Source organism: Suncus etruscus, chromosome 6, assembly GCF_024139225.1.
Source record: "Suncus etruscus isolate mSunEtr1 chromosome 6, mSunEtr1.pri.cur, whole genome shotgun sequence".
Lineage (NCBI taxonomy): Eukaryota > Metazoa > Chordata > Mammalia > Eulipotyphla > Soricidae > Suncus > Suncus etruscus.
This window is the reverse complement of record NC_064853.1, coordinates 4,180,276-4,203,833: the sequence shown is the minus strand read 5'-3', so window position 1 is coordinate 4,203,833 and position 23,558 is coordinate 4,180,276. Positions and strand designations below refer to the sequence as shown.

The window sequence follows — 23,558 nt, the reverse complement described above, 5'->3', positions numbered from 1 at the left end:
CCCGTTTCCCCCCCTCTGCAGAAGGCGTCTAGCTCGGCACACGAAGGCCGCCTGAGCGACCCGCAGCTGGGCGGCCCAGGCCACATGCGGCCGTCCTTTGAGCCCCCGCCGACCACCATTGCCGCTGTGCCCCCCTACATCGGGCCCGACACGCCAGCGCTCCGGACTCTGAGCGAGTACGCACGGCCCCACGTCATGTCGCCCACCAACCGCAACCACCCCTTCTACATGCCGCTCAACCCCACCGACCCCCTGCTGGCCTACCACATGCCGGGCCTTTACAACGTGGACCCCACCATCCGGGAGCGCGAGCTCCGCGAGCGAGAGATCCGGGAGCGTGAGATCCGCGAGCGCGAGATCCGGGAGCGCATGAAGCCGGGCTTCGAGGTGAAGCCCCCGGAGCTGGACCCCCTGCATCCCGCCACCAACCCCATGGAGCACTTCGCCCGGCACAGCGCCCTCACCATCCCCCCCGCCGCGGGCCCTCACCCCTTCGCCTCCTTCCACCCTGGCCTCAACCCCCTGGAGAGGGAGAGACTCGCCCTGGCTGGCCCGCAGCTGCGGCCTGAGATGAGCTACCCTGAGCGGCTGGCGGCCGAGCGCATCCATGCTGAGCGAATGGCGTCGCTCACCAGCGACCCCCTGGCCCGCCTGCAGATGTTCAACGTGACACCCCACCACCACCAGCACTCCCACATCCACTCGCACCTGCACCTGCACCAGCAGGACCCCCTCCACCAAGGTGGGTGCCTGCTGCGCCCAGAGCGGGGAAGCCGGGCGGGCCCCAATACTAGCCACTGGCCCTGGGAGCTTGGACACATGGGCGCAGGTCTGTGGCTGTGTCTCGCAGAGGTCTGGGGGCCTCAAGATGGCTACGGCACTCGGTCTTGGGCAGTCTGGGGCCTCTTGACAGTTCTGGACCTCAGAGCAGGTTGGGGCTGAGATGGGGACAGCTGGGGAATCTGTTGTCACTGAGAAAGGAGTCTGTAGGGTGGGGTGGCCTGTTGACTTCGAGCTGGGCTTCCCCCTGCCAACTCTGCTTCCCATGCAGCCAGGCTGCCTGCAGTAGGCAGGACACATTTCCTCGTTCTGTCTGTAGGCCACAGAGTGGTAGATGCACATGGTGGTCCTGGTGCCACCTGGGAGTCTCCCCTAGCTGGAGGTGGGTAGGCTGCAGGGCTCAGCTTGAAAGAGGAGCTCAGGGAGCAAGAAGACAGCCTGGGCGCCCTCCCAAGGTCAACCCAGATGTGGTCTTCCAAGGGGGCCAGTGCAGAGGCCCTGCCAACACTGACCCAGGTGCAGAGCCAGGAGTAAATCCCGAACACTGCTGTTTGTGACCCCTAAGAAAGGGGAGCACTGGCTAGAGAGGACCCTTGATGAAGGCACTTGACGCTGCTCTGGAGCCCTGGAAAAAGGAAGGCGCGTGCTAGGGTGTTCGGAGCTGGAAGCAGACGTCTGTCCATCCATTCCTGATTGCTCCCAGAGCCATGGGGAGGAGCTGCTTCATTCAGACCCTCTTTTTCTCCAGGTTCTGCAGGCCCCGTCCACCCGCTGGTTGACCCCCTGACTGCTGGCCCCCATCTGGCTCGCTTCCCCTACCCCCCAGGCACCCTCCCCAACCCTCTGCTTGGACAGCCCCCTCATGAGCACGAGATGCTCCGCCACCCGGTTTTTGGTAAGTATCCCCAGAGGTGCACGGTTCTAGCTGAGCAGTTCAGTCTGGTCTGCACCTGTAGCTTCTCCCGGGGAGCTCTGCCTTCTTTGGGGAGTCAGAAGCTGCTGGGGGCCTTGTCCCTCCTGAGCGGTCCCATAGCAGAGGCTGTTCATGTTGCCAGGCACCCCGTACCCCCGAGACCTGCCCGGTGCCATCCCGCCACCCATGTCCGCAGCCCACCAGCTGCAGGCCATGCACGCCCAGTCGGCTGAGCTGCAGAGACTGGCCATGGAGCAGCAGTGGCTGCACGGACACCCGCACATGCATGGCGGCCACCTCCCCAGCCAGGAGGACTACTATAGGTGAGGAGTCTCTGTCTCTCTCTCTCTCCACCCACCCTCCTCCCTTCTCTCCTCTCCTTCCCCCACCTGGGTTGAAGCCAGCTGGATCCCAGGACACACACCAGGCAGGCCCTTCTCTCTGCTTTCAGGCTCTGTAGGGAATGCACGGGACCAGGTTACACACAAACACATACACACGTGCATGCATGCGCACTCTGCCCACTCTTTCCTTTTCTCTCCAGCCGACTGAAGAAGGAAGGGGACAAGCAGTTATAAGTTATTTTTGCGGCCGGCTGTGGAGCCCTTGTCTCGGGGAAGAACAGGACTTTGGTGTGAGAGGAGCTGCGAAGCGAAGAAGCTAAAGATTTCTTGGTCTGTTCACAAGTCCACCACTAAAATGTCTCCATCCTAGTGTTCGTTGTAGAGAGGAGCCTGGAGCAGCCCGGTCTCCCTGCATGACTCCCCAGCAGCTAGTCCTGGGCTGGACTGAACATCCGGGAACTTCCTGCCGTCTTGGGGTTCCGCTTTCGTTTTCCTTCTTTCCCTCCTGAGTTCTCAGAGCGCTAGGATCCATTTCACACTCGCCCTGTGTGTGCCAGAGTCCGGGGCATGCAGCTAGATGACATAAGAGTTTGGAATCCAAGAGCTATAATTTTTAAAAGATCTTTTATTTTAATACATTGTAGGAAATCTTCATAATTTGAGAGAGTTCTGCAGCATGGCTTTTTATGTCTGTAAATAAGTAATTTTAGAACAGCCTTTTTTTTCCCCCTTCCACAAACTGCTATTCTGATCTATTTTTTCCAGCCATGTCACTGATTGTGAATTCCTACCAGCTATTGACAGAATACAGAGTTGATTTTTTAATAAAAAGTTATATATGATGATCCCTTTACTTAAAGGGCGTAACTAGTCACAAATGGCAAGAGCTTGGGATGAGGTCAGGCTGTAGGCGCTTGACCGGGGGCCGCAGGGCACAGTATTCTAGACCCTTCTTTGATTTGCTGCTTTGTTTTCCCTCCATCTGTCCCTCCCCAGCTCGTGCTTGGCCACGGTGCTGACCAGGTAGCCAGGGCTGCTCCATCTGCTCTCAGGCACGCTCCTGGGTGCCCGGTGGTAGGTCTTTGTCCTCTGTGCTCTGATTGTCAGTGTCCAAAGCCTGTTCCCGATGGCTGATGGCTCTGCCGCCGGGTAGAAACCCACCTGCCTGTCATGTACGTCACTCACACGTTCTAGGGAGACAGAATGGGGTTGTTCTGTCGAGCAGGTGCCATGCCTGCAGCCCAGACAGGTGGCGGCAGAGCAGAGTGGGTAGGGCAGCAAGCTTCATCCTTCACGGTTGAAGTTGCTGTTGTGATTCACTTTGGCCGAGCAGGGGGCGGGTTTTGGGGACCTTGGCACTGATGACGGATCCAGTCTGTGCCAGGTGCCCCCGCTTCCTCTCAGACTGGCAGACTACTTCTGCCACTGCATGTGGGCACATCCAAGACTATAGACCATTGAAAGACCCTGGCTCCTTTCGGACCCCAAGCCCACAGTTTGTAGCCTGGGTTTGGGCTCTGTCCCCGACTCCAGCCCTGCATCAGGTGTTTCTGTGGCCCTTCCGGCCAAGTATGCTTCCTCTTGGTTGGGACAGGATGGTCTTGTCTGTTGGGAATGTTTGTTGGTTTTTTTTTCCCCTGTGTTTTGTTCATTCCATTTTCTGCCTTAACTTTAGCTCCTTGAGGGGTGGGCTCAGGCCTCTTCCCGTGGGGTGGCTGCTTGGGGCCTCTTCACTCCAGACTGGCTCACTGCACCCCGTCTTTCCAAGATCTTTGTTTGGTGCAAGCACCATGCCTATGTTCACGTAAACCGTTTTCTCCTGTCATCCAATTCTCCAAAGAAGAAAGTGTGAGGTTCTTGGGAACGAGTGCCTGAAATCTCAGAGGCATCTTGTTCTCCGGGTTTCTCCCCCACTCCCAAGGTGAAGCAGCCAGATTGTTCCATGAGAGGCCCCAAGCTCTGGTGCCGCCCCTGGCCCCCTTCTTCCGCCCACAGTTTGGGCTCTGTTCCCCGTGTTCTATACCTTGTTCACTGTTGTCCGGTCGAGTGTCACCCTGCTGGGGCCGCAGAGCCACGCACACGCCGATTTGCTACGTTTCTATATATCTTGAAGCTAAATGTATATATGAGTAGTTCGCCACGAGATAACACAGTGTGAAGAGTAGGCACCCCAAAATCGTGACTTCTGTGTTCTCTCCATTTGAGTATTTTGTAATTTTTTTGAAATATTTGTGGACATAAATAAAACCAAGCTACACTACAACCGCCAGCTGTCAGCCAGTGGCCTGTGTCATTGGGTGGGGGACAGCGCCGGCACGCCCAGATGGCCCATCGGCATGCAACAGCCTTCAGTGCGGACATTTGCCTCTTCGTCTGGGCTGGGAGTCCCCTGAGGTTCAGGGAGACGGAAGGAAGCAGAGCGGCCCAGTCGCTCACTCTAGTCAGTACCCCAGCCCCATTTCACATCGTAAGGACTTAGGGGATGTGAGAGCTTGGGGGGGTCGCTGAGTTGGGGGCAGGAGAAATCTGAATGGCACACACATGCATGGTTCTGGAACACTGTCCTCAGGTGGTCCAGCGGGCACTACATCCCATCCCCCACCCTAACAAAACTCGGGTAACCATAGGGCCCAGTGTCTAACTGGTCCCTGCAGGGGTCTGAGCACTTTTGGGGCAAATTGGCTCAGCCTTGGCGGTCAGCCCAGCCTGGCCACTAGGTGGCAGTGTCCTCATACTGTCGCTGTGGGGGTGCAGGCACGCAGGGGTCCCCCCAAGCTGCTGGAAATAGCAGCTACCCTGAGCCTGTCCTGGGGCCTGATGAGTTCAACAGGGATGGCTGGAGTGGGCACAGGAGGACAAGGGATGCTGCTCTTCTCCCCCAGTGCCTGGCTCAGAGCTGGGCACACAGCAGGCAGCGAGTACCAGTGTGGGAGCAGCTCCAGACAGCAGGTGACTTGGAGGCACTCTGGCCCCGGAACTGCCCCCTAAACTGCCATGGGGAACACCTGGTGTGCTCTGCACATGACCTGATGCAGACCATGAACCCCTTGGGCTTCCAGAATGTAGATCCCAGGGAATATCTGCTGGCTCTCAGCAGCTTGAGTCCCTGTGTGAGCCCCTTACTGGCATGACATCCCAGCAGCTAGCATGGTGTGGCCCCTTTTCCCAGCCTGCAGTTTAAGCGGTGGTCACCCCAGTTCCTGGAGCTGCAGGAGGTGTTGGCTGGGTGGCTGCACTTCACCCCGAGATCACTGAGGCAATGCCTGGAAGCTGTCCCCAGGAGACTGGGGAAAGGGCTGGTCCTTGAGCTAGGATGGTGCGGATGCCATTCTGGGCAGGGCTGTGCAGCTGAGCGCCCAGCCAATGGACCAGCAGTGCCCGCAGCATCTGCCAGCATCGCTGTTTCTCAGCAGGGATGCACTGAGATGGGCAGGAGGACTCAGCGCTGCTTGGGTCGTCTCAAGTTGGCATCTGTCCTGCCTTCAGCCTCTGCCACATACCTGAAGACAAGGCCCAGCTGTGCAAGCTGACTCACTCGTAGGAAAGAGACAACCATCCCCAGGAGTCAGCGTGATCTCAGTTGACTCAAAGTTCTAGAAGAGGCCCCAGATGTGCACTGACCCCCATCTCTGCACAGACACTAAACAGGCTTGCTTTCCCCCCACTTCCTGCTTTGTCCTTTTTTGTTTGGGGGCTATGGCAGGGAACACTCAGGTTTACTCCCGGTGTGCCCAAGGGATCACTCCTGGTGGTTCTCAGGTCATAAGGGTACTGGGGATTGAATCTAGTCGGCTACGTGCAGGGCAAGTGCCTGCCCTGGCCCTATGCCTGCTTCAGTTGGCACCTGCCCTGTGACATCTTCCTACTTGAAAACAAAACTTTTTGTTTGGGGCCCCGCCTGGCTGTGCTCCAGAATCACTCCTGGTGGGCTCATGTTTGGTGCTAGGAATCAAGTCCGGGTCAGCCACGTGCAAGGCAGGTACCCTCCCTGCTGTATTAGTACTCTGGTTCCATGGGAACAAAACTAGAAGTCACTGCAAAGTGGCCCAAGGACAGATGGGGTCAGGCTGAGTGGGTATAAACAAATCAAAGCCGGTGGGGCCGGAGAGATAGCATGGAGGTAAGGTGTTTGCCTTGCCTGCAGAAGGACGGTGGTTCAAATCCCGGCATCCCATAGGGTCCCCCGAGCCTGCCAGGAGCGATTTCTGAACATGGAGCCAGGAGTAACCCTTGAGCACTGCTGAGTGTGATTCCCCCCCCCCCAAATCAAAGCTAGCTTCAGGACCCCCCGATGTGAGGACGCAGGATAGTGGGGTTAGTGGAGTTGATGGGAGGCAAGGGGGTGAGCAGAGGCCTGGAAGGTGCCATGGGAAGGTCAGTGGGGTCAATTCGATGGAGGGGAGCTGGTGGGTTCTGCCTGATGGGCCTTCATTGGTCAGCCTGAGAAAGACGAACTCGGTTGCTAGGACCCCAAACTCGAGATCAACAAGTTGCCCATTTCTCCCACTGGTTGTTAGGCACTTGAAACCAGCATGTGTCCCCCAAGCAGGACCATTCTGAAACTGGTCTGGTCTGGTTCCAATGCAGTGGGGACAAGAAGGACCAGTCATATCACCTCAGTATGTGCTTGGTAAAGCCTCAATGTACCAGGCAGAGGGGCTGCTGGGACTACAGTCCGCTTGCTGCATTGTTGGGTGGAAGATGGTCAACACACATGGCAAAACCCTTAATCCTGGGAGGAGCTGGACCTGAGTCCAGATCCACACGTGGAAACAAAAGGGGTGTGTGCTTAGAGGATGGGTGGGTGGATGGATGGAGGGGTGAGTAGGTGGGTGATGGGTGGATTGATGGATGGATAGTGGGTGGTGTTTGGTGGATAAAGTGGATGGATGGATGGATGTGTGGGTGGGTGGGTGAATAGATGGTGGGTGAGTGGGTGAATGGACAGATGGTGGATGAATGGATGGATGGTTGGGTAGGTGGGTGATGGGTGAGTGGATGGATATAGTGGATGAATGGATGGTGAGTGGATGGATGGTTGGGTGGTGAAAGGAGATGAATGATGGATGGACAACTAGGGTGGGTGGGTGAAGGATTCAGATGATGGATGGATGGATGCATGACGGACATTGGATGGGTAAATGGCTTCATGGACGGGGTCCATGAGTAGACACATGGATGGATGGATAATAAATGAACAATGAGGTGGGTGGAAGGATGATGCATGTATTCATTCATACATGCCTCATCCCCAGTCAGTCTTGTGGTTTGTTAGCCCAGGTCTCCACTTGGGCTGGATTGTGGGACTGGCCTCGCCCTTCGAGATGCTCACAGCATCCCTGAACCAGCCCCTGAACTGAACCCCCAAGAGTCTTCAGGGTGGGTATGGGGGCGCCCCTTCAGCTCAGAACCCAAGTCCATTTTACCTGTCAGAAGCCTCTTCTCCCAGGAGCATGGTCAAGTCCCTTGCGGGGTAGCTGCTGTCCAGGGTCCCACCCCAGCCCCCAGAGAGCCACAGGGGTGGTGCGGGTCTCACTGCTGTCTTTTATTGGTGCTCGCACACGCCCGACCCCAGGACCCTCACGCATTGAGCAGAAGGGGCTGGTGCTCCTCGTCGGCCTCGCCGGGTGGGATTTCGTAGACGACGAAGAGCGAGGAGTAGAGGCAGCCCAGGAAGGACACGAGGCTGGAGAAGTACATCACCCCGTTGGCGCTGCCCACGGCTGAGGTCAGGGGCCCCAGCACCAGGGAGACGAGGATCTGGGCCAGGAAGTACTGGCAGCTCAGCAGGGAGATGTCCACGCCCATGCCCCGCCGGGTGCCATCCGCGCTGGACCCTGCAAACTGACCGGACACGTGTCAGCCGGGGACCAGAGGGTCCGGCCCCCTGCACGTGCATGGAGCCCCAGGCTTTCGCTCCCCCTGGGGATCCCCGAAACAAGCCACCTATCCAGTGGCCGGCTACTCCCACCCTCACCCGTGTCTCCCTGTGCCCCAATTTCTCCAGCCACGGCGCCTGCTTTCCTGTTCCCAGCTGGGTACATCTCCATCCCTTCGCGCTACCCACATGCTGGGAACAGCTGCAGGTCGAGGTACTGTCCCCACTCTGAGCATGGGCCTGGGGAATGTGAGTCTAGAAGATTCTACAGGCAGCAGAGGCACTAGGTCTGTAAGCAAAGGCGGGATCTGTAGAGTGGCCTAGAGCTTGGGGTCCTTGTTTAACCATATAGACTGGGCAGCTGCATGGACTGTCCCCTGGAGTCCCCTGGGCCCCTTGAATGCCTCCAGCTGGGTCCCCACATCCTGGGCTAATCTCAGAGCCCTGCCTACTTCCTCTGAGTAAAGTGGAGTCCCTGTGACAGGGTTGCCTGGAGGAGCAGAGGAGAGGGCCCAGGTTGCATGGACACCTACTACCCAAAAGCCAGGTGGCCTCCCTTGGGCTCAGGAGACCTCAACCTGGAAGGGATAAGGTGGACATGGGGAGCTGACCCAGAGCCACTGCCGGGAGTCTGGTCAGGGCTGGGTAGATGAGTCCACAATTAAAGGAAGGGTCCTGCGAGCCCCAGCACCACGTAGGGTGTAGTCTCCAGGCACAACCAACGTCACAGAGGTAAAAGAACAGAAGGAACAGCGCCCATCAGGACTGTGGGCATAGTGGAGCCGGGGTGCACGGCCACACCCCCCACAGTCCGCCTCGATGCCCTGGCACAGAGCAGGGCTTGCAGGGCACGATCCTGAGTGTCTCCAGGGTGACAAGTAACAGGATTGCTGGGATTGATGTCACCCCACGCTGAGCCCACTAGTTCCTGGAGAGAGGGGTGCGCTAAGGGAGGCCTCAGGAGCCATGTTTGAGGAGCCCCACTTCACAGAATGGGGTCCCCCATCCTCCACGGATGCCCCCCATCCCTGCCTAAAGTGGCACCAATTTGCAGTTGTCACAATGTGCCTTACACCGGAGCAACCTTCGCCTCTGAGCTTTCCCTGGTGCCTCTATCCTTGGGACCAAACAGACTGAATGTTGGGGGGCCCTGTTCTTCCACCCTATGGCTCGTCATGGGAGTGGGCAGATAGACAGGTAGACGGGGCAGTGGATTCCCCGGGTCCAACCCGAGATGCCTCGTGTGCGCTGGGCTGTGGGGACCCCAGGAGGCCGCTGCTGGGGTGGGGGCCCTGTACCTTCCGGCTCTGGTAGTATTCGCAGAGCAGGGAGTAGGGCAGCGTGCAGAGCGTGGAGAAGAGCACCCCGTAGGTGCTGCACAGCGACAGGACAACATAGACGTTCCGCGACAGCGTGGCCAGTCCCGTGCCCAGGCCGAAGGCCAGGTAGGCGATGAAGTAGAGGGTGCGCACGCTGAGGTGCTCCTCCAGCTTCTCCAGGATGGCTGTGGAGGACGAGCATGAGCCCCAGCTCCCCAGGACCCCGAGCTGGGACCCAGCAGGGGAAGGGTCCGGGGGGGTTGGAGACCCCAAAGACCGAGAGCAGAAGGTTGGGGTGCTCCAGGACTCATTCCCCTCCCAGTCCCTCTCTGGAGGCACAGGGGACACTGAGGTTCCCACAATCCAGTTACCAGGGGGGTTTGGAGTCTGGGGCTCCCCTGTGCTCATCGGAGCAGTGGCCTCACTCGGGCAGATTCAGTCTCTGAGTATAGTGGACACTGTTCCCTGCTCCTGGCGGCCTGGCCAGGATGTGCGTGGGGGCCCCTGGACACTCCTGGCTCAACTCTAGAACTCAACTGCCCCTCCCGATGTCCCCCCATGCTCCTCCCCCCAGAAAACACAGGGAAGGGACAGCGGCAAGCCTGCAGGCCCTTGGGGTGTGGCCCCTCTGCCCAGGAGCACTCAGAGCTGGACACATCCCACCCTATCTCTGACCCAGCTCACTAACAACCAGAACTAACCCCCCCCCCTCCCCAGAACAACCAGATGAGGCAGCGCTGCCTCCCAAGTCAGGATCTGTGTCTGCAGTGGTGACAGTGGCAGAGACAGTCAGAGAAACAGCAGAGATGGTGGCAGAGATGCCGGTGGACAATCTTTCTCCACACAACAGGGGCAGAGGTGAGGTGTGGGTAGGGGTGAGCGTGGGGGTGGAGGTGCCACTGTCTGGCGTGAGAGAAGCAGCAAAGCTCACAGCACATGATGCCCAGAGTAGGTATATGGTGTGGTCATGTGGCATGTGACACAGCATCTATGGCATGTTATTTCTGTAGCACATGGCCTAAAGCACATGACACGTAATATAGTGTGTAGTGAGTGAGGCCCATGATACACGCAGCATAAAATCTATGTGTGATACATATATGATGTAGCTATGTAGTATGTGGCACATGGTGTATGATTAACCATTGCACATGGAACACCACAAATAACACACGTGGTGTGTGATGTAATGTGTCATGTCACCTATATGTGAGCATGTTATGTGATATAAAGTCTGATCTCATATATATAGTATATGGCATGTGACTGGCATATGGTAAGGGACACACAATAAGTGTGTACAGCATGGTCCAATCCATGCAGGCTAGAACATATGGTAGAACATGTATGATCCACGACCTGGCCTGGCACGGCCCCAGCTCTAGAATGCGCCCCCCCCACCCAGCCCCGGCCTTGAGCGGCCACCGGGCCTTGGTACCTGAGTAGAAAGCAGCACTGAAGGCGTAGATGCACAGGCCCCAGCAGCCCATGGTCACACCACTGTTGTACTTTCGGTACTCCTCGGACGTGTGCGGGGCCTTGGGGTCCCCCTGGAACACCACCTCCCCCATGAAGTCCGTGTAGAAGAGCAGCATGCCCTCGAACGAGAGCCAGCCTGCGGGGAGGGGGCGGTGTCAGCAGGTGGGGGGGGCAAATCCTGGACCTGAGACCCGGCACAGTGGGGATGGGGCACCCCTGAGACCTGGCACGGTGCGGGGAGAGACACCCTGAGGCCAGGCAATGTGGGATTCTGCTTTTCCGCTGGAAGGCCATGTCTGGCTGCCTTGGAGTGACTATACCTGTCCTCCTCACTCCACCATCTCATGGGCAGTACACGAAATACTGTTGGGGTTCTCTTCGGGTAGGGGAGGGACATGGGAAAGGGATGGTCACTCCTCAGATCCTTGTCCAACAGACCAGGTGGGCACAAACGCTGGCACTATTTTTGCTTGCTTTTGGTCATACCCGGCGGTGATCAGGGTTTACTCCTGCACGGCTCAGGGGATCCTATGGGACGCCGGGCATCAAACCTGGGTAGGCCGCATGCAAGGCAAACACCCTCCCTGCTGTACCATTCCCTCCACCCCCCGGACTGGTTTAGCCCCAACAGCAACTCGACGCCCTGTGCCAGGTCCCAGCTGTGTGTTAGATTTTTGAGCAGAGAATCTCGCAGCTGGAGCTCAGACCCAAGCGCACTCATGGGGGGTGAGGGGGGCTCCATTCAGGGTATTATTTCCTGAAGACCTTTGGGTACTAAGGGAGGAGTGGGTGCCCATGAGTCAGGACAGGGGCACATCTTGGCCCTTTCTAAGAAGTCAGCGCCACTGTGTGAGGGGCCCCGGGCATCAAGTCACGGCCTGAGGGGTCGGGCGTGGGTCCCCTGGTGGGCACGGGGCACTCACCCAGGAAGTGGTTGACGCAGAGGCTGCGCAGAGCGGCGGGCATGCTGCAGATGGTGGCACACAGGTGGCGCAGGGACAGCGGCTGCTCGGCCGGCGCCCCGGAGCCCGGCAGCTCACTCTCGTACCTCACGCCATTCAGCAGGATGGTGGCTACCTGAAAGGGCCCTCGGCCGTTAGCGCCCCCAAAGGCTGGAGAGTCTGGGGCCGGAGCGGTGGCGCAAGGGGTAAGGCGTATGTCTTGCCCACGCTAGCCTAGGATGGTCCACGGTTCGATCCCCGGCGACCCATATGGTCCCCAAGCCAGGAGCGATTTCTGAGCGCAGAGCCAGGAGTAACCCCTGAGCATCACCAGGTATGGCCCAAAAACAAACAAACAAAAAAGGCTGGAGAACCTGGTTCTCTTACTTCCTTTAGGGGTGCCCCAAAGGAGAGGGGAGCAGAGGGGGGACTACCACCACAGCAGGAGGCAAACACTGCCCAGTGCAGAGCCAACATGGAGGGAAGTGGTAGCTGGTTTCGAGGTATACTTTAGGAGTCCCCATCTTTTCTCTCCTGGAAGTCAGGGTCCCTGCAGGAGTTCCCATGTCCCCACAGAGGGGCACTGTGACACCCACTCTCAGAATCTGGTATTGATCGATCTGGGGAACAGTGCAAACTCCCTGAAATTGGGCACCACGCCTTTGGTTTTGGAGACTGGGGGTACAGATGGGTCCCTGCATGCTGACCATTGGGAAGCCGGGGTGGTGGTGCTTACAGTCCTCAGTCTGGGTACCCCTGGGAATGCAGAAGGAAGGTGGCTGGTGCCAGCAAAGGGGAAGTGCTTGGTCTGGGTTCAATCCTGGCTCCCCAGATGGTCCCCCACCTTGAGCACAAAGCCAGGAATGAGGCATGAGCACTGCCAGGTGTGGGCCCCAAACCAATAACAACAACAACAATAATAATACCTGCTTCCCAAATAAACACTTCCTTCAGCTTAGAAGTGGGAGTGGAAAAGGTGTTTTTCCAGCTCCCTCAAAGCCTGGGTCCCCCCTTACACCCTTTGATGAGTCATCCCTGTCTCTTGACTTACTTCCACTCAAGAGAAGCCCCCATGTTCTTCTCTCTCTCTCTCTCTCTCTCTCTCTCTCTCTCTCTCTCTCTCTCTCTCTCTCTCTCTCTCTCTCTCTCTCTCAATTCTAAATAAGTTTCAGTGAAAACTTTCTTGCTTCACCAATTACATAAAAATAAAACAAGTGAGGCCAGAGTGATAGCACAGTGGGGAAGGCATTTGACTTGCATGTGGATGACCTAGGTTGGATCCGTAGCATCCCAGATGGTCCCCCAAGGCTGCCAGGTGTGATTTCTAAGTGCAGAGCCAGGAGTAACCCCTGACCACGACTAGGTATGGCCAAAACTTATATATATATATATATATATATATATATATAAATGAATAAAATGAGCTTCTTCCGTCTCTGGAGATGTGTACACCAAGGTCAATGTGAATCCTGGGGGCGCAGAAACTCTGGAGTGGACAGGGGTGTCGGCACAGACAGGGTGCCTGAGATGGGGGGCAGCCCTAGCCTCTTCTCTCTTCCCAGGATATGGGCCACTTGGTGCTTAGGGGTGAGGAGGTGGCCCCTGCAGGACCCCTGAGCAGAAGGAAGCAGCCCCGATGAAGGACCCTACACTGTCTGCCCAAGAGCCTCCCTCTGCCCATGCAGTCCAAGGCCTGAGTCTGGGGTCCCTGCCCAGAAGGGCTGCTGCCAAGGACACGGGGTTGACTGGACAAGCACCATCACCCCACAGATGGCCACAACCCCTCACCAGACAGCTCAGACACACCCCCAAAAGCCTCTGGAAAGTTCTCTGCCTGCCTCACAGCCCTGGGAGGGGCAGGAGACACAGATATGCCAACAGGGACTTGGGGGGACTGGAACCCCACAGCACCACAGAGAACATGCGAAGGGCCAGCCAGGTCCCCCTAGGCTGCCCATCTCCATGCACCCCTATGCCGTGGCCATGTGGAGAGCATGGGGGCCCCAGGACACCCAGTGTCCAGATCTGCCCAGACCCCAGGACATTGGGTCCCGGAGGCTCCCGTGCAGGCACCCCTCACTCACTCACTCACCTGCTGGCTGAAGGTCACATTCCTCCTCCTGCTGGTCTCGGGGCCACCGGTGCCCGTCCCGGGCGCGTCAGGCAGGGCCAGGCTCTGCGGCCGCTTAAGGATCCCGGCCGAGCGCGGCTTGGAGCTGTCCAGGGACCCGACCCTGAGCATGTCCCCGTCGGGGCCCGCAGCCAGGACTCCCGGCTGCTCTCCCGGGCCTAGGTCGGAGCGGTAGAAGCCATCAGGGGCTCGGGGGAAGCTGACACTGAGCGGCCGGGGCTCACCGGTGGAGCAACCGATGAGCAATGCGTCCAGGTCTGCAGCTCCCAGGGACGAGGCGAAGTCACTGAGACCGGTCAGGGAGCTGTCCCGGCTCAGGAAGCTGCCGTAGCGGGGCGTGAGCGGACTTAGAGGTGACTCGGGCCCCGAGAGGCTGGGTGGGAGCCCCGGGCCCAATGCCTGGCATGGGCCGGGGCCTGGGCACGGGCAGGGGCAGGCCCGAGGCTCGCACGGCCGCTCCTCGGCCAGCACGGGTGGCGACGGGGGCAGGGGCAGGCTGGGGCTCTTCATGGCCGGGCGCTTGTTCCCCGGGGGCCTCAAGGGTCTCTCGGGGATGCTGAGCAGCGTGAGCACCGTGGTGATGCTCAGGGTGATGGCCGTGAAGACGTAGATGACCCGGAGCTGCCCGCCCAGCGCGCGCCCGAAACTGGTTCTGTCCCAGTGGATGCCCCCGACCACGTAGCCGAAGCCGCCTCCGAGACCTGGGTGGGGTGGGGTGGGGTGGGGAGTTTGAAACTCTGACCCCGGGTAGGGGACCCCCAGATGGTGCTGGTGTCTCATGCAAGCACTTGGGAACTGCCCCAGGGAGACCCACAAAAGACATTACGGGGACCTAATTTCAGGGGGCCCTGCTGAACCCCTGATCTAAAGCCCACCTGCCCTGTCGGCTCCTCTGTGGGTGCCTTTGAGGAGGACGGAGCAGGCGATTCTTCCTCCCTTCTTTACGCCTCCCACCCCACCATTCTGTACCACCCCAAGTTCAGTGCCTCATGAATAGAGAAGAGTTTGACTCCCACCCCCAGATGCACTCCCCCATCCCCATCTTTCTGCTAATGGTGAAGGAGGTCAGATCTCAATCTGGTTGCCAACTCTGTGAGTCAGCTGGCCCTTGTGCAAACAAGAGGGTGGCAGAGATCCAGCCTTTTCCTCTGTCTGCTCCCTGCATTCCATGGCCTCAGGAAGGGGGACAATTGCAAGCTGGTTCTCACAGCTTTTTGGAAATGTGGGGATACCATGCTAGGCTGAGGTAGCCACGGAAGCTAGGGAAGTCACGGCTTGCTTGACACGTGACCAGAGATGGCTCAGAGTCTCTGGCTTTGTTTTCCGGGCAGTGGGGAGATGAGTGATGTGAAATGTGAGCAAGGTAGCTACAGACCCACATGCTGGCCAGTGAGGAGCTCCGTGGACATCTTGTCTATCTGCTACCCCAACAGGTGAAGCACCACTTTTTTTTCAGGGGATATTTGGGGCCATACTGAGCAGTGCTCAGGGCTCACTCCTGGCTGTGTACTCAGGGATCACTCATGGCGGGGCAAGGGGAACCCATCTGGGGTGCCAGAGACCCAACGTGGGTTGGCCAGACAAAAGGCAAATGTCCTGTTGGCTGCTTTCTCTTGACACTTTCCAGTCACTGCTTCAGAATCTTCTAGCATCTCTAAATCAAGATGGGGTGGGGTTTCACCCAAGCACCACCCCTGGGAGGAGCTTTATCCATCACTGGGCGGAGCCTAATCCACCACTGGCTGGGAGGACCCTAACCCACCGCTGGAAAGGGCAGATCCAAGCCCATCAATGGACGGAGCTTAAGTCACTCTTGGGGGGCCTAATATATGGAAGGAAGGAGTTAAGCTCATTAGTGGGTGGAGCCGAACCTACTTCTGGGAGGGGCCTAATCAGAAATTGGGCGGAGCCAATTGTGATCAGGCACTGGGCAGGGCCTAACCCACTGCTGAGAAAAGCCAAGTCCATCATGAACAGAACTTAGCAATGGCTGGTGGAGACTAGTCAGAAACAGGGAGGAGCCTAAGCAACAGCTGGGAGGAGCCTAACCAGCACTGGGCGGGGCCTAAACCACATTTGGGAGGAGTCTAACCAGCACTGGGTGGGGCCTAATCTACATCTGGGAGGAGCCTAATCTGCACTGGGAGGGGCCTAAACCAGTTGGGAGGAGCCTAACCAGCACTGGACAAGGCCTAGACCACATCTGGGCATGGCCTAACCAGCACTGGATGGGGTCTAATCCACATCTGGGAGGAGCCTAACCAAGCATTGGGCCTAGACCACAGCTGTGGGGAGCCTGACCGGCACTGGGTGGGGCCTAACCCACAGCTGGAAGGAGCCTCACCCACTACTGGTCGGGGCCTAAACCACATCTGGAAGGAGCCTAACAAGCACTGGGCAGGGCCTAGACCACAGCTGGACCGGCCTCACCTGCCAGGAGCGCGTGGATGTTGAGGCCACGGTCCTGGTCCGCGGGGCTGCACACGTCCATCATGTAGGCGTGGCTGGGGTTGTCGGCCGAGTCGGCGCTGAAGTCCATCAGCACCACCCCACACACGGTGAAGAGGATCCCCCACTTGTGGGACGCAGCTGTGTCCGCCAGCGCCGCGCCCATGTCCCTGCCATTGAGCAGGAGCGAGAGGCCCAGCAGCACCCCTGGGGACAGAGGCCCAGGCGGGTCACATCGTGTCACAGGGGATGCCCCCCAGCCCTGCCACCCCCGGCCGGACTCTCGGGGGCTCCTGCGAGTCTCTGTCCCCATGTCCACTGGCTGCACACACACCAGCACTCCAGCCCACCCCCTGGATGGGGATTTCAGGGGAGCCGGGCAGGGGAGGGTGGCAGCCTGACTTAGAGAGAGCAACTGTAGGTTTGGGCCACACGGTGGGCTGGGGGCCTGGCCCTTCTCAGTAAACAGCTCAGCCTGGGCCAGGGGAGCCTGGGGGTGCTAGGATCGAACGTTGGGCCTCGGACATGCTTGGAGTCTATTATGTGAGCCATCTCCCGTGTGTGTGTGTGTGTGTGTGTGTGTGTGTGTGTGTGTGTGTGTGTTCATGTGTGTGTGTTCATGTGTGTGTCTATGTGTCTTTATGTCTGTGTGTCTGTGTTGTGGTGTCTATTCTAGATGGCTGGCTCCTCTGCACTCTTTGATGGTCCCCAGAGCATTGGCAGGGCCTTGGGCTCCTTTGCACCTGATTTCAGCCAAACAACAGACCTATGGCCAGGACAAGAATGAAAGGGCGCCTCCTTCCAAACCTTGAGGTACATCGGTCACTCCAAGCACCCAACAGAGGTTGCAGCAGGAAGCCTGGAACAGAGCACAGTGAGTCACCCCCAGAAATGCCTGCACCCAGTTCTCTCTCTTTTCTTCTCTGTCTCTCTGTTACTCTGTCCCCTGCCCTAACTACAGTCGTGGCAGGAGACAGTTGGGCTAATCCCTGGCTGCCAACTTCCTGTGTGAAGTTGGCTTTAGAAAAGTTGGGGCAAGGTGGGTACCCCCGTATTCACCTGCCTCCACCCTGTCCAACTCCTCCCTTATCCCAGGGGCCCCTGGAGCTGCTTCCGCAAGGCTCCTGGAAGCTTTCTAAAACTCCTGGAAGCTTCTCGAGGCTCCTAGAAACTTCTTAAGGCACCTGGATGTTTCTCGAGGCTTCTGGAAGCTCCTGGAGACTTCAGGAGGCCCAGAAGCCTAGCAGGTGGTGGAGGCAGCTCACCGAGGATGGGGCTGATGAACCACACGAGGCTGTAGAGCTGGTCCGGGAGGCCCATCTGCAGCAGCACAGGCGTCACGTAGGCCGTCTCCATGGCGTAGCTGAACTCGATGCCAAACAGGATGCAGCCGTTGGACAGCAGCTCCCGGAATGAGCGATGTGGGGGCAAGTCCCCGAAGTCCACCAGCTCGATGGGACAGGGGGTGTTGGGGGGTGGGGGCGGGGAGGGCCCAATGCACTTCCTCCTCTTGGGGTGCCGCTTGAAGTTGTTGGCCCGATGGCTAATGTGCTGACTCACGGAGCCTGAGACATGGGACCTCCACAGGTCCTGGGGTGCCCAGGCCTGGAGGAGGGCGTCCCCCGGGGGAGGGGTGCTGCTTGCTGGGGGGATCATCGTAGGGGAGGCTGCTGGGTGCTCCTGAGGGAAGAGCATGGGCCAGAGTAACTCAGGGCCCTCCTGCCACGGTGGGGTTCCCCAGTGCCACCCTCCTTCACAAGGGAACAAGGGGTCTTACTGGCAAACCCCTCAATTGTACTACCCTGTACCCCAAAGGGCACCTAATGTTTGGCTTTATTCTGTGACTTCTGCATCCCTGAATACAACTCACTTGTCCAACAGACAGAAAGAAGGAAGGAAGGAGGAAAGGAATGAAAGAGGGAAGGAAGAAGAGGCCTGGAGATAAAGCACAGCAGTAGGGCATTTGCCCTGCAAGCAGCCGATTCAGGACGGATCGTGGTTCGAATCCCAGCATCTCATATGGTCCCCCGAGCCTGCCAGGAGCAATTTCTGAGCACACAGACAGGAGTAACCCTGGGTGTGACCCGAAAACAAAAAAAAAAGGAAGGAAGGAAGGAAGGGAGGGAGGGAGGGAGGGAGGGAGGGAGGGAGGGAGGGAGGGAGAGGAGGGAAGGAGGGAAGGAGGGAAGGAGGGAAGGAGGGAAGGAGGGAAGGAGGAAGGAAGGAAGGAAGGAAGGAAGGAAGGAAGGAAGGAAGGAAGGAAGGAAGGAAGGAAGGAAGGAAGGAAGGGGGAAGGAGGGAGGGAGGGAAGAAGGAGGGAGGGAGGGAGGGAGGGAAGGAAGGAGGGAAGAAAAGGAGGAAGGAAGAAAAGAGGGAAAAAGGAAGGAGGGAGGAAGGAAGGAAGGAAGGGAAGGAGGAAAGGAGGAAGGAAGGGAAAGGAGGAAGAAAAGAGGAAGGAAGGAGGGAAGAAAGGAATGAAGAGGAAGACAGTTGGGTGTGTCTCACTGTTTTCTTTTGTAGTTGTATTTGTTTTGGGGTCACACCTGGAGGAGCTCAGAGAATTACTCTGAATGCAGGAATTCCTAGAGTTTCTCAGGGAACCATATGGGTTATAGGAAAATAAACAAACTCAGCTACATGCAAAACAAAGTACTATCCATCCGTCCCTCACTGGCTGCTCTAAGACATTCATCAGCTGCCTTGATTTCTCCCAATTTTTCCTCAGAAATCAGAGGACTGTCTAGAACCTACAGCTTCTTCCCGGGCCTCCTCATCCTCATGTTTCACATCTGCTTTAACTGACAAGGCCCTTATGCCCAAGAAAGCTCAGACTATCCCCCAGCACCATCATTTGATTATTTCCTGATGAATCACTTAGATTCCTCACTGTCCCTTACTGTCCCCAAGCCCTGCCCAGACACCCAGTGGTCACAATGACTTCATCTAGGGATGCTGAAGCAGGATTCAGAACATTGCGCTAACTCAACAAACCATCAACTCTCCATCCATCTGTCCGTCCATCCGTCATCCATTGCCTCTCTTTCCATCCCTTTTTCCCATATCACATGCACCCATTAGTCACCTAATCATTTTTTTTTTTTGGTTTTTGGGTCACACCTGGCAGCGTTCAGGGGTTACTGCTGGCTCTACACTCAGAAATCGCCCTGGCAGGCTCAGGGACCATATGGGATGCCAGGATTCAAACCACTGACCTTAAGGCAAATGCCTTACCTCCATGCTATCTCTCCGGCCCTCTAGTCACTTAATCATTTATCTGTGCAGTTATATCTCCATTGTCTACTCACCCACCAATCCGTCAAACCACTCACCCACCCATCCATTGCATCTACTCAGCCATCTACCATTTATCCATCATTTATCATCAGCCGCCCACCTACCAGTCCATCCATCATTCTCCCACTAGTCACTCTACCCATCCACCCATCTATACATCCATCCACCTACACACCCATCTATTCACCCACCCACCTATCTATCTATTCATCCACTGACCCACCATTCCATCACCTACCAGCCATCCACACATCCATCCTACATCCACTCAACCATCCATTCATTCATCTGTCCATCCTTTCATTATCTGCTCACCTACCAATCCATTCATCATCCTCCCACTCATTCCACTCATCTACCAACCCATCCATTCTTCCACCTATCCACCCACCTACCCAATCATCCATGCATCTATCCAAGCGTCTATCCATGCATCCATCCATCCATCCATCCATTGATCCATTCATCCGTCCATCCACACATCCTCCAATTTATGCCCAGGCATCTGTTCTTTACTATTCACCTATTCATGTCCACCCATCCATCCACTCATCCATCTGCTCATCATCCATCTACCCAATCCACCTCATCCATCCATCCATCCATCTATCCATCCATCCATCCATCCATCCATCCATCCATCCATCCATCCATCCATCCATCCACCACCCATCCGTCCGTCTATCCATCCATTCACCCACCCACTATGCAACATTTAACCATTAATCCATGCTCTACCTGCCCTTCCACTCCCACTCAGCTTAGTACTGTTTACAAGGCCAATGAACTCACAGGAAAAAAGACCAACACAGCACTCTAACCCCCTCGCTAGTTTGGGAAGTGGATAAGGTGTTGCCAGTGGGGTGTCAGCGGGATCGAGAGAAACCAGCGAGCAGCCTTGGAAGGGCCCAGCCTTCCAAGGGAACAGCCATCGGGGTGCAGCTGAGGCAGGGATTTAGCACCCAGAAGACAGAACCTGATAGCCCCAAACTCCATCAACTGTCACTTCTTGAAATGCTTTACTGTGTGACTTTAGGAAAGGCCATTCTCCTCGCCTACAAGACTCACTGAGGGCAGAAGTGTCTGTAGAGTGAACCAAAGTGACTGGCCCGCTCTGCTCCCCACGGTAGCATCCCCCCCCCTTCAGACCGTCCAGCTCCAGAGCCAACTGCCGGCCAGTCTGCTCCCTGCAAAGGCCCAGCAGCTGCTAATATCTCAGACCCCGCGGCTTTGCTATGCAGTCAAAGGGGCTGTGTCAGCTGGACACCATGACCCTTCAAAGGCCATCGGTCCTTCAAAGCAGAAAAGGACGGGCAGCCCCAGCGTGGAACAGGGCCCGCCTGGAGCCTCCACTCAGCCTGTCAGAGGCGCCACCCTCTCCACTTGCCTTGACTCTGCACACAGCACCCCTGAATTTCTGTTTCCTCCTCTTCCCTATGAACAGTTTTGGGGTAGCCTTTTGTTTATTTGTTTTGGTTTAGGGCCATCCCTGGCTATGCTCAGGGTTTTCACCTGGCTCTTGGAGAGTCTTGGGCGATCCTGGACAGCTGCTGGCAGGGCAGGACGAGTGCTTTCCTCCATGTCCTCTCTCTGAGCCCCCCCTATGAGTCTTGTACCCCATGAAAGGGAAGTTCAGGTCCCAGCATGGCAAGCCTTCCTCTTAGCATGGGTCCAGCTGAGAAGAATTTTCTGTTCTATTTTGTTTTGGGGCCACACCCAGTTGCTTTCAGGGGTTACTCCTGGCTCTGTGCTTATGAATCACGCCTGGCAGGCTTGAGTGACCCTATGGGAAGCTGGGGATCGAACCCGGGTTAGCCCTCCCCGCTGTTCTATGGCTCCAGCCGCCTCAACTGAGAATTGAAGCAGAGTGTGGCAGAAGTTTGGTTCTGAAAGGGGGAACCCTTTTGAGCTCCACTTTAGAGGACGTTGGGGAACAGCTGGTGCCCCTCTGCTCATCATCTCCAGCCTCAAAACCCGACCTGTCACGCCAATGTGCTCCCCGGCCCTCCCCATGAACTCCTCAACTGCTTCTGAGTCAAGTCTGAACCCAAAGAAAGGCCCCTTCAAACTGGGGGTCGGCGCTGTCTATTCTTTTGATTCACAAATGCACCTTCTAAAAGTTGTCCATGAAAGTAGATTCTAAGAAAGTTTAAAGTTCATTTTGGGGGCCTTGGGGGACAGCCCAGTGCCACAGAACAAAAGCAGAAGACCCCTATTCTATCTCTGGCAGAGACCCAAAGAACTGAACCAGGAAGGGCTTTGGAGCACCACCCTGTGTGGTCCCCAAACTCAGGAGCAATTGTTTTTTGGGTTTTACCTGGGGGCACTTGGGGATTACTCCTGGCTCTGCACTCAGAAATTGCTCCTGGCAGGCTTGGGGGCTCATATGGGATGCCGGGGGATCAAACCTGGGTAGGTCCCAGGTCGACTGCATGAAAGGCAAACACCCTATCTCTCTGCTATCACTCCAGCCCCTCAGGAATATTTTTTGAATGTTATTAAAGAAAGAAAGAGAAACTTAGAGCACAAAAGTCCTTGAATGAGAGGAACAAGGCCCCCAGCAAGCTCCACCCAAGTTGGACATGGGGACCGTCAAAGTTTGCACCTAGATCCCCTGGAAGGAATTCTGCAAGAGGAGGAAGTTTCCGGTAACAGATCCTGATTTGTTCCGGGATAATTAATCCAGGCCCACAGGGGGACACAAAGTCCCTCACTGGAGGTACTCTGGAACCCCGGGGTGGGGTGGGGTGAGGGACCGCCTCCTTCCCCTTCACCGGGCCATGGGGGTACTTACTCCCTCACCCTAACCCCAATCCCCCTGCCAGGCCTGAGAGCTCATATACTTGAAGGAAACTCCCAGGGCCTGGATTTCAGAAACAGGCCCCTGAACTGTGGGAGACTGACAGTCCATCTGCTCCCCAAAACCTTGCCCACCACACTTGCCTTCCACTTGGGGGGCCCTCAGCACTTGTCTCTGCTCCCCCAGAGAAGCTGGGGAGCATGGCCCTGGTGAAGGGTGAAGTCCAGCATCCCTGCTGACCCAGGAGGACCCCCATGAGCCCCCCCTCTGCGGAGTCTTGGGGAGTCTGGGCGGGGAGGGGGGACCCCTGGAGTGAAGAGGACGCCCAGGACACCTGCGCAGGTGAGGGGAGCAGGCCTGGGCGACGGCGGGGCGTGGGTGGGGGGCCCTGGGCCGGGCGCTGTCTGCTCCCCCAAAGCAAAAGCGCCTCGTCAGCTGCGGGGGTGCAGTCCCCGGGCTCCGGACAGGTGCCTCCCTGCGGGAACAAAGGTCCCCCGGCCCCGCTCCGGCCTGCCCGCGATCGTGCTGCGCCCGGGGCGCTCCGGGGTGCGGTACCTGTCGGTGCGGCGCGGAGACATGCCCGCCTGTCCGGGCCGGGGTCCGCCGGCCCCCCGCGCCGCCGCCGCCGCCGCCTCCCTCCGGCCTGGCCGCCCCCGGCCCTGCTCTGCGGCTGCAGCATCACCCCGGGGCGGGGCCTGACGTCACGCCTGCATCCCGCGCCCCGCGTCCTTAAAGCGGCGGCAGGCCCGGCACCCAGCCCTGCTCTCCACCGAGCGCCCTGGTCTTCTTGGGAGTCTCGCCCTTACCCAAGCGTGCTCCCCTCCCTGGCCCCTGGGCCCCACCATCACCCTTTCCTTTCCTCTCCCCTGCCCCACCCCGCCCCGTGGAACCCCCAGGCTGGCCTGTCCAGGTGTGACCCCAGCTCTCAGGACCCAGTTCTTGGGTGCCTTCAGAAATGGGGGTGCTGGACCCTCCGCCCAGGCTCTGCCCCTAGCTCTTGGGGCTTCCCTGGAGCTGCCTTTGGGGGACCCCAGGGGAGGCTCTGTGTGTCTGTGACAGTCCAGGGCACAAGTGTATTGAATTGTCCACACACATGCAACATGGATACACAGGGTTCATTTCACCACACACACACACACACACACACACACACACAGAATACATGCATACCCACACGTGTGAGCGCATGTTCCGGCCCTGCACACTACTACAAGTACATGCACTGCAGCAT

General features: G+C 57.6%; 2 protein-coding genes across 6 annotated transcripts in view; one reads left to right on the top strand and one right to left on the bottom strand.

Moving 5' to 3' along the window:
• RERE (arginine-glutamic acid dipeptide repeats) overlaps positions 1 to 4,306 on the top strand; it is a 249,354-nt gene extending 245,048 nt beyond the window's left edge. For all 4 annotated transcript variants that reach the window (XM_049775275.1, XM_049775276.1, XM_049775278.1 and 1 more), the window contains 4 exons: positions 22 to 742; positions 1,529 to 1,675; positions 1,836 to 2,016; positions 2,238 to 4,306. In XM_049775275.1, the coding sequence (XP_049631232.1) occupies positions 22 to 742; positions 1,529 to 1,675; positions 1,836 to 2,016; positions 2,238 to 2,271 (1,083 nt within the window). In that variant the 3' untranslated portion in view covers positions 2,272 to 4,306. The remainder of the gene's footprint in view (positions 1 to 21; positions 743 to 1,528; positions 1,676 to 1,835; positions 2,017 to 2,237) is intronic.
• A 3,255-nt stretch (positions 4,307 to 7,561) lies between these two features.
• Positions 7,562 to 23,005, bottom strand: SLC45A1 (solute carrier family 45 member 1). 2 transcript variants are annotated; one of them, XM_049775313.1, is made up of 9 exons: positions 22,883 to 23,005; positions 17,499 to 17,913; positions 17,000 to 17,092; positions 16,216 to 16,440; positions 13,747 to 14,486; positions 11,637 to 11,790; positions 10,673 to 10,849; positions 9,214 to 9,419; positions 7,562 to 7,881 (listed from the first exon to the last, which is right to left on the bottom strand). In XM_049775313.1, exons 2-9 carry the CDS (start codon positions 17,887 to 17,889, stop codon positions 7,618 to 7,620), a joined length of 2,250 nt encoding a protein of 749 aa, XP_049631270.1. In that variant the 5' UTR covers positions 17,890 to 17,913; positions 22,883 to 23,005; the 3' UTR covers positions 7,562 to 7,617. The 2 variants fall into 2 exon arrangements, with proteins under 2 accessions (XP_049631270.1, XP_049631271.1); XM_049775314.1 differs by having other exon boundaries at positions 7,562 to 7,723.
• Between the last annotated feature and the right edge of the window lie 553 nt (positions 23,006 to 23,558).

What these genes read in the sequence shown, in the direction of transcription:
- SLC45A1 (XM_049775313.1), bottom strand. Translation starts at nt 17,889, where the DNA reads ATGATCCCCCCAGCAAGCAGCACCCCTCCCCCGGGGGACGCCCTCCTC. An exon ending in CATTCTTGTCCTGGCCATAG is followed by an intron (nt 16,441 to 16,999) that starts GTCTGTTGTTTG and finishes CTCTGTCCCCAG; the next exon opens with GGGTGCTGCTGGGCCTCTCG. An exon ending in AATACTACCAGAGCCGGAAG is followed by an intron (nt 7,882 to 9,213) that starts GTACAGGGCCCC and finishes GTGTCCGGTCAG; the next exon opens with TTTGCAGGGTCCAGCGCGGA.